This window comes from Echeneis naucrates, chromosome 20, assembly GCF_900963305.1.
Source record: "Echeneis naucrates chromosome 20, fEcheNa1.1, whole genome shotgun sequence".
NCBI classification, from domain to species: domain Eukaryota; kingdom Metazoa; phylum Chordata; class Actinopteri; order Carangiformes; family Echeneidae; genus Echeneis; species Echeneis naucrates.
The window spans coordinates 3,394,129-3,405,756 of NC_042530.1; the positions used below are offsets into that span (position 1 = coordinate 3,394,129).

The 11,628-nt window shown below is 42.0% G+C and overlaps 1 protein-coding gene across 1 annotated transcript; it reads left to right on the forward strand.

Moving 5' to 3' along the window:
- gad2 (glutamate decarboxylase 2) lies at positions 1-11,300 on the forward strand. Its single transcript, XM_029528934.1, has 16 exons — positions 1-76; positions 303-365; positions 580-726; positions 1,313-1,546; positions 2,930-3,020; positions 3,957-4,069; positions 4,583-4,698; positions 5,047-5,126; positions 5,521-5,575; positions 5,718-5,834; positions 6,951-7,015; positions 7,122-7,200; positions 7,294-7,443; positions 7,654-7,761; positions 9,352-9,441; positions 11,127-11,300. Exons 1-16 carry the CDS (start codon positions 1-3, stop codon positions 11,298-11,300), a joined length of 1,758 nt encoding a protein of 585 aa, XP_029384794.1.
- The last annotated feature ends 328 nt before the right edge of the window (positions 11,301-11,628 follow it).

Consider the following 11,628-nt stretch of genomic DNA (forward strand, 5'->3'; position numbering starts at 1 on the left):
ATGGCATCACAGGGATTTTGGTCTCTCAGCGGAGATAATACCGGGGCCAACACCGGGAGTCAGAGCCCCAGTACGCGTGAGTGTTTTTTTTTTTTTAAATATGATTTTTTTTTTTTTTATTCCCGTCTCCAGCTGCTTTTTGTTTTTTTTTTTTTTTTATCTTTACTCTTTATTCTTTTGCTGTTGAAGCCCAAACCAAAGCGGGCCCGCTGTGCTCACAGTCTGCTGGTTCATCCAAGTTGCATGTTTTCCGCCTTTAAAGTTGGACCGTCCTCCTCTCATCCGTCCTCTCTGTCTTGCAGCCCGGGCTTGGTGCCAAGCGGCGGCCCAGAAATTATCCGGAGGAATTGGATCCAAATTATGTGGTATGTTGGTTGACAGAGGAGGAAGGGGGGGGGGGGGGGGTGAAACGGGGCTTGGAGGGATTTTCATTTGTATTAATTCATTGCAATCATTGTGTTTACTGCCCTGGCCTTATCGATAGACTCAATAATAATAATGATGATGATAACAATAATAATATTAATAACAATAATGATAATAATAATAATAACAATGCTGTGTTGTGGCTGTCGAAAGCGCTGCTCAGTGTCGGGGAGGGGGACAAACCGGCCGAATCGGCCGCCAAGCAGCCGCCGCAGACGACTGCCGGCGACTGCGGCTGCAACAAATCCTGCAACTGCACCAAAGCTGCCGCTGTCGCCTTCTCCGACCTCTATTCAACAGGTACACAAAGACAAAACACAGTCAGTCTGTGGCCTAGCATTGGCTTCATTTAATCAATGTCAAAAATAATAATAATAATGATAATAATAAAATGCGCACAAACAAGCCATTTCTTGCAGGATCTTTTTTTATGGAAGTGGGAAAACACCCAGTAGAAGCAGTGTGCATTTTTTTTTTCTGTCATTGATATTCATTTGAAATTAAATGGCCTCAGAGGAGAGGTTTGTTCGTTTTGGAAGCATTAAAATGCGTTTTAAATGGAAAAGGGTGTTTTTCTGTAGATTCACAACAGTCAGTGATGTTATGGTGAACATTTTTTATATGAGGTCACCTTCAGCTAAAAAAAAAAAAAAAAAAAAGGAGGCCTATCTGTTGAGCTGCACTGAAGAAAAATTCTATCATTATATCAACAGGGGTATCAAAATAAGAAATATAGTCTCCTTCTGGGGGAAATTATTCCATGCAGGCCTGTTTCACAAATCTGCTGTTTTTTATTCTCACTGATGCACAATATTTATATATGTATATATATGTGTGTGTGTGTGTTGTTTTTTTGTTTGTTTGTTTATTTTTTTTTTTTTCTTAGACCTGTTACCTGCCATGGACGGTGACACCAAAACAATGACCTTCCTGCAGGAGGTTGTGGATATTTTACTGGCCTACATCGTGGAGTCTTTCGACCGGGAAACCAAAGTGATTGATTTTCACTATCCAAACGAGCTGCTGCAGATGAACAACTGGGAGCTGCAGGACGAGCCTGCGACTCTGGATGATATCTTGATCAGCTGTCGAGCCACTCTGAAATACGCCATCAAGACAGGTAGGCCTGCTTTTTACTTTCAGCTGCAGGTTGCATAGCTTTGTCATTTTTCATTTTTATTTTGGTTCATTAGGGGAAACATCCTCATCTCCTCCATCCTCTTTATTTCAAATCTTTCTTTTTGGATCAGGCCCAGACTCTGGCCTGCTGTGTGAAATCTGTCTGAACTGTAAAAGCTAGAAGCTTCAAATCTTCCAAAGTAGAATTTAAAGAAAATATGACTGGTTGAAACATATTAATGGGATAAAATAATAATAATAAATCAAATGACATAAGCAGTAATAAAATCTATTAAAGTTGTGATAAGAGGAAAAAAAACTGCAAACTGTTTAAATACATTATTATTATTTTTTATGTTTGAGGTGACATTTTTATTGAGGCACATCCTCCAAAAACTGAAAGGCCGACATGCTGAGGACAGAATAAAACAGAGAAACTGAGAGGAAATAATCTTTTTTTTTTTTTTAGAAAGGATAGTAAAACAAAGATGATAAATGATGCCCATTGGGATAAAAAAAAAATCTGACTGGTAGTTGTCCTTGTTTTGCTCCTCCTGACCATCAGACCAATAAACGCGGTGACGCAGTAAATCTGGTTCACCAAGTGGGAGATAATAGCCTAATAACCTGCCTTCATGGGTCCATTATTCTCTTCTGACTGACACAGGCGGGAGGAGATTTACAGCTGCAGCACAAGAAAGATGTAAACCCACCCCCCCCCCCAAAAAAAAAAAACCCAAAACAACAAAAACAAATAAACAAATTAAACAAAGACACAGAAATGATTTGTCCTGTATAAGCAGTTGGATAAACGGTTTACTCACTACAGATTAGTCAGCAGACATTTGTAAGTTCTCAGATGAAAAATATTTTCTGTACCATTATGTTGTGTTTCACCGCATTGTCGTTGTGTGTTAACGCACCAGCAGAAGTTGTGCAGTCGTATTTGGAATGTTTTATCATTTTTGTATGTGTAGAGCAGATGGTGTGATAATGTTTACATGCAGTTGCACTGAAAAAATAGACAGCCATCATGAATCAGACTTCTCTTCTTTTTTTTAAGAAAATCTGTTTTCTTTTTTACTCATTTCAGGAGCTCCTCCGCTTCTGCTGTAAGACAAACGTGTGTTTAGCCTCCTCTGAATTCCTACATTACCCACGTCACACCAGCTCATTGCATCATTTCTCCAGATGATTTCAGACGTCACTGCAGCTGCATTTCTATCCTTCAATTAAAGTGTTTCCTTCATGAGTCCTTTTTTTTTTAAACACCAAAACCACTTTTTAATTTTTCCTTCCCAGATAAAAAATAAATAAATAAATAAAACAAGCAAAAAAAATGTTCATACCTTTCTGCTCCCCTCTTTTTCTCTTTGTCACTCAGCCCACCCCAGATACTTCAATCAGCTCTCCACAGGATTGGACATGGTTGGGCTGGCAGCCGATTGGCTAACGTCCACCGCCAACACCAATATGTAAGTACGCCGCCTGCTTCATCGTGATGTTAAATGATAATGACAATGAATTCCATTTCCGGTCCGTCCGCCTGCTCTCTGCTCTGCGTCTGCACCGGCTGATAGCGGCCTGCCATTTATTTATTTATTTTTTCCACTCAATCATGACAAATGAAAAGAGCGAAATGAAAGAGAGAGTGACCCCCCCCCCCCCACACACACACACACACACACACACACACCATTTCCCTTTGACTCCCCAACACTGCACCCCTCCCACCTCTGCCTTTTATCCCCCTCGCTCCCCCTTACCTCTGTTCTCCCATGGGGGGATTCAAGGGGGAGAAAATTAGCCCTGAAATTAAATTCAGACTAATCTGAGCTAATTTCAATGTGTGTGTGTGTTTTCAGTGTGATAAACTCAGAGTGTCTCAGCTTTGGCAACTGTCAGACATAAAGCTCTTTGTTGACACTTGGTTTTTTAAATGTGCTGCAGCTAATATTCTATATACCAGTATAAAGTGTGTGTGTGTGTGTGTGTGTGTGTGTGTGTGTGTGTATGTATATATATCAGGGCACACATACTGGAAAGTTTTAGTGCAGCAGGGATAATAAAAATATATAATACAAGGAGCAAGCAGGTTTAAATTAATATAAATCTTAAGAAAGCTCTTACTACCTTGTCTTAAATTTCTCTCTGCATGTTGGTGCATTTTCTGCAGAAGCTCTTTCGATCGGAAACCAACAATTCCACATTTTCATCACAGAAAAACAAACATCAACCTTCCAGGATTTGTGATACTTCATCTTTTTGTGCTTGTCTGTCATCAATGTCAACTCTGAATGTGTCCTGAGACTGGAATGGGTGGTGAGGGGGGGGCGGGCTGTTTTTCAGTGATGAGTCATGGTGCATTTTTGTGTAACCGCCCCCCGTCTGATGTCCCTTGTGTAACGCAGGTTCACATATGAGGTGGCTCCCGTCTTTGTGCTGCTGGAATACGTCACCCTGAAGAAGATGAGGGAGATCATTGGCTGGTCTGATGGCCGGGGAGATGGCATTTTCTCCCCTGGTATGTATGTTCGTATGTGAAGACACCCCCCCTCCATACACACACACACACACACACACACACACACACACACACTGAAAATGGAGCTGTGTGTATGTGTTGTAATGTGCCAATTTGCATTTTGATGATATAAATGGTGCTCATTTCAAAGTCAATTAGCATAAAATCATTTTCTTTCTCCCACTTATAAGCCCCCCTCCCCCACCCAACATCAACCACCACCAGCTTTCATTTTGCATTTCTGGCTGTCACATGACGGTGAGGAGGAGCAGTGATTGGAGAATTTATTGACTGACTGTGATTGGCTGTGACATTGCCAGATCATCTCTTTCTCTGATGTAAAACAAAAGATTTTACAGTCGTTGCTGTTTCTTCATTTAAAAAAAAAAAAACACTGAGACATTTGAAAAAATCTGTTCCACATTGTTCCCAGATCAAAAATCATCCATCACCCCCCATGAGATTTGACACTTTGATGTGGGTTTAACTCACTTGGGCCCATCTGTCCGCCAGGTGGTGCTATTTCTAACATGTACGCCATGCTGCTGGCCCGCTTCAAGATGTTCCCTGAAGTGAAGGAGAAAGGAATGTCATCCGTTCCCAGACTGGTGGCCTTCACATCTGAACACGTAGGCATCTGCACATCAGTATTTCCATCCTGCACCGCCTTTAACGCTTTAACACTGAATGAACACTGACCACCGTTTGACCAAAGCCGACGTCAAAGTTCTTCTTTTCAAGTGATATAATAAGAGAAAAATGTCAAACAGCTCCGGTAACTGCCGCTCTGCTTGATGTGGGACTGTCACAGCAGCAGCGCTGATATGAAGCAGACATTATGTGTGTCAGACCCAGAAGGACACGAGGTGACGGGTGTGTCACCCGCTGTGAAAACACACACAAACATGCCATCGTGATGATTACAATTACAAAAGATATTTCTAATATCAAGTCTTTCTCTTTCAAAAACATTTCAGAGTCATTTTTCAATCAAAAAAGGAGCAGCAGCTCTCGGCATCGGAACTGAAAGTGTCATCTGTATCAAAGCAGACGAAAGGTAAACTCGGAGTACTCAGTACTTCCATGTGTTGCTTATTCCACCTCTGAAGGAAATATTGTACTATTTATTCCATTACCTTAATACGACAGCTGTAGTTGCTCATGTGCAGATTTCACATTTGATAAACAACATGCACGATGAGCTCATGCATAATAGTTTCTGTTTCCAGCCTTTTTGGCTTGAGTATCTTTTTGGGCCCGTCAACTTTGAGATGTCTTTGCGAAACAGTGAAATGCTGCCGATGCACTGATGCCTCCATGTGAACGATCTTGCGCTCACTCAGTTTTGTCATTGCTTTGATTTTCACAAAATATTTCTGTTTTTCAGATTGCTGCTTTGGTATCTTTAACCATAAATAAATCCTCCTCATGTATTGATCTGTTTAATGCAGTGGTAAGCTGATCCCAGCCGACCTTGAGAGGAGGATACTGGAGGCCAAACAGAAGGTAATGTCATAACATCTGTAACATTGCTCCAGATAACCAGATATTCAGGCATTCAGGAGAGCGATCGGGGGATTGGGAAACATATTGGCATTGCTATACTTCTGTATGTGCACTCATGTTTTCATGAATTTATTCCCTGCAGGGATTCGTACCTTTCTTTGTGAGTGCAACCGCTGGAACGACAGTATACGGAGCCTTCGACCCGCTCATCGCCATTTCTGACATCTGCAGAAAGTACAACATCTGGATGCATGTGGATGTAAGTGAAGACCTCAGAAAATATTTTCCGTTTCATGCTTTAAAATGTCATCATCGCCTCACACGCAGTATCTCACCGCAGGAGGGATTTTTAGTGAAGAAATACAGAGCTCGCCAGTGAGTTTGACAAATCTATTATGTCTGTTTCGCCTTTAACTGCTTTCAGTTGACCCAGATAGGAGCCGGCCATTTTCTATCTAACACGGGAGATTAGAAAAACTGGAGCAGAGGCTCTAAATCATCTCCTCCCCTGACTTAGCCATCATGGCCCCTCTCAGTGAATGAGCTCTATCTTTTAATGAAGGTGATTTAGTCCTGACAGGAGGACACATCTATTAAGACGCATAGATGGCCTTGTCTGCCATTCCTCCACGAGCTGAGATGGAGGAAAAAACACGTCCCGCCTTTAGAGTATTTCTGGCACCTGCTGCTTTTGTTGGTTTATGTGAGTACGCAGCTTATTGTGAAACATTTCTGATTTGGCGCCCTTTTTTTTTTTTTTTTTATCTACAACTATGTTGCAACAGAACTGTTCATGCAAGCTGTTAATTTTTTTTTTTTTTTTTTTTTCAGACAATGGCATCTATGGTTAGAATGAAAACACTTCACATTAGCCGGTCTTTTTAATTCATTCCAACATTTTAATGTTTGAGGAGCAAGCAAGAGACAGTCATAAGAATCATCCTTGAACAATCTGTAGTTATTGGATCATCATCAATAATGTTACCAAAGAATGACTGATTATTTCTCCACAGCCTCAATATGGAAAAGTAAAATGTTTCTGGCGTCAAAAAAAGTTTTATTGCAGGTTATAAAGAGAGCATCCATCACTTTTGAGATAGACAAATGGCAGGATGTGTAATCTCTAAGGATTAATAAATATTAATTATTTCAGCTGGTATCATTATGTAGTTTGTCCACTAGAGAGTGCTGTCAATTTTATTTTTCTCCGAAAAAAAGAAGGGACTGAATTGTAAATTTTACTTAAAAATGATCAAAAGCTAACGGCTTCAATAAAAACTGATGCAGTCGGTGCACAAGGCTAAACATGAGCACACTGACACGCATGCAGGGCCTTTCAACCGTATTTACAGTGTCCGTCTGTCTGTCCTGTCAGGGTGCATGGGGAGGAAGTCTCCTCATGTCCAGGAGACACAGGTGGAAGCTGGACGGAGTTGAAAGGCAAGTTGCTTTTTCGGAAGCTGTGTAGGCAGCTAAAGAGGGTTTGAACCAGTGACCCAACGACGCATTACTGTTTTTCTGTTTGTTTTGTTTGGTTTAACTGCAGAGCTAATTCAGTAACATGGAACCCACACAAAATGATGTCCGTCCCTCTCCAGTGTTCTGCCCTGCTGGTCAGAGAGGAGGTAGGCCGTTAAACCAGGCTCATAATGGCAGACGGTGCACGCAGTGAATTTACAGAGCTAATTTACCGTCTGAATCTCGTCCTCCCTTCTCAGGACCTGATGCACAACTGCAACCAGATGCACGCCTGCTACCTGTTCCAGCAGGACAAACACTACGACCTCTCCTACGACACCGGAGACAAAGCGCTGCAGTGTGGCCGGCATGTGGACATCTTCAAGCTTTGGCTCATGTGGAGGGCCAAGGTGAGGAAAAGCTTCTCTGGCATTAGTCACACTTTTACGAGCGAGTGATTTTTTTTTTTTTTTTTTTTTTTTCCCTCTTTCCTCTTTTATCATTTTGCAATTTAAAACATGATTCTTTGAAGTTTAATAATTTAGCGCCTCCCCAAATACGGATATGAAGTTGAATGAATATGATATTTATTTGGCTGACCACACGGTTTTTTCTAACAGGGCACCATTGGCTTCGAGGCACAGATCGATAAGTGTCTGGAGCTGTCAGAGTACCTCTACAACAAGATCAAGGACAGAGAAGGATACGAGATGGTCTTTGATGGGAAAGTACGTTCATATTCAACTTTTGCTCCCCCCCCCCCACCAGGGTAATTCATCTACGGCCACATAATCGTAGAAAAGTGGCTGGCATTAGTCCGTGTTTCTCCTTTCACTTCATTGTACTCGGTGTCATTATGGCTGACTTGATTGGCACGCATGGTGCTCTTGCTTTGTGTTGGATGAATGCCATTTTTACTTCTAGCTGCCAGTATAATGTGCTGCTATTATGATTAATGAATAGCATAACGGCCTGTAATTGCTTATCTGCATATGAATAGCATGACATCTGAAATATCCTCCACCAAGCAGAACCACAACAACAAAAACATGTGCAGGCATGATTGGGTTATTAAGCTAAAAACTCTCTTATAAAAAGGAGTGCTTGGACACCCAGAGATATTTATTGTGAGTCCCCTTCAATGATTCAAGGCCTCTTGTTTTCCTGCTGAGCTACAAAAGGCTAAGAATATCATAACCCAGTGGGTGATGGGGAAGAAGTCCTTTGGGCCTCAGTCCAGGTGTTCCCTTGTCTGTGCCGCCCATTAAGCTTTTTTCATCAATGCGGTGTTGAATATACTGCGACCGAACCGGCCCGGCTGTATAAAAGAGGCTGATGTGCAGCTAGGGAGCTGTTGGTCATGAATGCTCCTCCAGTTCGGCAGTTCGGCTGCAGCTTGGCTTCACATGCCTGAAAATAAATAACTGAATAAAAAGTGCTTTGCGTGAGGATTGAGCAGGCTACCTGTCTGATTCTGGATTTTTCTTTTTGGAGAAGTGAATTGCCATTTTCGATCAAAAGCTGCTCTTGCTTGGCGAAATGGATGGGCTACTGTCACGAATAGTACTTTGTGTTTTGGAGGAATCTGTAGGATTTCAGGCAAGGATGGATATAAATCTCTGAGTACAGGTATGTGTTTTTGTAATTAATGTGTGAGTGACAGGCTGGCTGGGATGCTTTGATGGTCTCTATCAAAATATACAGCGAAAAAGACATTTAAGGTGTGTTCAAAATGATCCAAGTGAATTCAATTGATGTTAAAATCAGGTAGCTTGCTCTTCTTTCATGGATTACATAGAAAATAAATACATGATTTAAAGAAATATTTACAACCTTCTCCTGTTTAATGTTTTTAAGTGGACTGTATAAGGTTAATAAGTATATCCTAAATTAGTCAGCTGAACGTGACCCCTGTGACCTTTTTTTACGTTGCACCTCATCATTGGATGCTTCGGTAGTAAATGCATATTGATGAAAGCAGTTTTCAACATACAATTAGTTTTTTTTGTTTTTTTTTGGGGGGGGGGTTTATTACAGAGTGCTTGAAATGAGGTTCTCTCAACTTTTCGTGTGATTGCTGAAATGATTCTTCCATTTCGTTTATGTAGTTAAAAAATGTTAATGAGTAATTCTGGACTACCACTGGGAGGCACCAGGCTCCACACTGAGCAGCTTTCATGTTTAAATGTGTTTCTAATTAAAAATCGGATCGACGACAATGTGAACTTTCTAGCCTCACTTGTGCATGTTTTTTTGTTTATATTTTGGCTTTTGCCAGTTCATTCCCGTCGTCTGTTGTCGCCTGTGTGTCTCCGCAGCCTCAGCACACTAACGTCTGCTTCTGGTACCTCCCTCCTGGGATCCGCTACATGGAGGACAAAGAGGAGAGAAAGAAACACTTGCACAAGGTGGGCAAGTGCAGATAAGAAGCTCGGCTGCGGTATCTACCAAAAACACCTTTCATTCCTATTCAGCTTGACCGTTACACGTCCTCCTCATTAGGGACAACACGCGTCCACTTACACTCAGGATTTAGGAAAAACTTACAACAGGATCGACTGAGAGAGGACGGATACCATGTGCCAGACTTTGGTGGGGAGGGCTACTTAGTCAGCTTAAGTGACGGCCATTCAGAGGAGCCCACAGCAGCAGGGGCCTACTAATTGACAATTAGGACAAACAGATGGTGTGTGTGCCTGCCACACAAAGTACTCTGTCCTCTCATGCCCCGCCCCCTCCCCCGTATAAAACCATCAACCTGTAAATCGGTACCATCGTTGTCATGTTTATCAGTTTTCCTTTTGTTTTTCCGAGGCTGATGGAGAGAGCCCGCTCTTTTCCGCAGGCCCCTTACATGGAGCGTGAGGAGTGATGTAATGCTGCCGCAGATTAGCACTTTGATGGAGAAGTCCAAATTTAAGGAGCTTTCCGCAGTTTCCTCGCAGTTTCCGAAAGAGACGAGAAGAACCGGAAAAGACAGATTTGATGAGGGGAAAAAAATCTGCAGATGCTGACTGATTGTTTCGCAGAACCTGCAGAGCTTTCAGCTGCAGGCGGACACCTGCAAGAGATTTAGAAGAAATGACTGATGATGTGATGAGAACTATAGAGCGCCACAGCCAGGGCGCTGCCACATTTATATAAGCCTCTATACGTGACTAACTACTTCAGCAGACTGTAATTGTACAACTGATATGGGAGCCAGCTTCTGTGCCTCAAGGAGTTTTCAAAGTTCCTTCTGTTTTTCAGTTTAATATACTCACATTTATTAAAATTCCTTCTAGATTATGCTGGACCTCGAGATTATAAATTAAGCCTTTAAGCCAAAACTGCAGTCAAGTGTCGTCTTAAATGACAGAATCTTCTGCATAAAGTTGATTATGGGCCGCAACAAGAACGACTTCTAACTGGCTCCTCACACGTCCTACAAGATTCACCAAAATAATAGCCACAAGAGACATTTATTTTGAAAGGACTTATCTTCACAAAATGTCTTCATAGGTCGGCTTTGGTCCAGACAGGGAGTGTGCGAGTCTGTGACAGCTCATCACAGCACAGATTCCACAGCCGAGCACAAAATAAATGACTGTCACCGCTTCGCTCGTAGACGATAACCTCTCAGCTCAATCAGGACGGTGTGTGTCCGAAGTACAGCTTCACAGTAACAATCTGAAGTTGAGGATGGGTCAGAAGGAGGAAACCAACTTTTGGACTGAGTTACGATGCGTCACCAGGAGTTGGTGTTTTACCAGCCAGTCATTTAGAATCAAGCAGAAGCTTTTTCCACATCTTTCTATTCCGTTTATTCAGGTTCACATCGCTGACCTCCACGTTATTTTGTGTTTGCAGCATCACGTCACATGAACCGTTATGAAAGGAGCTTAAAAACAAATGAAACTATGTGGTGTCATGTTAATAGATATGAGAGTGATGTTCATAATGAGGCGAAGGCATCAGCAGCATTGGCTCTTCAGGTCTCAGTCAGTCCACGTGCACTCAAACTTCTCCCAGTTTTGAAGGTTGCAACACAAAGCAAAGACTTTTTCTCATTAAAATCTGGCGTCATTATAACTGACGTATCGGATCTTTTCAGGTGGCCCCAGTGATTAAAGCCAGGATGATGGAGTACGGGACGACCATGGTCAGCTACCAACCGCAGGGGGACAAGGTCAACTTTTTCCGCATGGTGATCTCAAACCCGGCCGCTACCTTCGAGGACATCGACTTTCTTATTGAGGAGATCGAACGACTCGGCCAAGATCTATAAGACTCGTCGCAGCAGGCCCTCCCGTACTTTTCCCCCCCTTGACGGATGAATTGTTTGTGGTGAATGTACTGGTAAACTCTTTCTTTTCTCTCTCTTTCCTCCAAAATCACATATTTGAGAAAAAAAAAAGATCTACAGATATATCCATATATTATGTATTGTAGCTTTGCCGTGGACTGACTTGGTCCAAAGCTAATGTAAAAGCGCTTCTGTCTGCTTTTCCTATAGTGCAGTAGATCCCAGAGTAGTGTAAGTGATGTAACTTTATCTGTACTTTTTGTGATATGAAATGCTCGTGCAATAGGTCGATTAAGGACGAGGAGGAGTT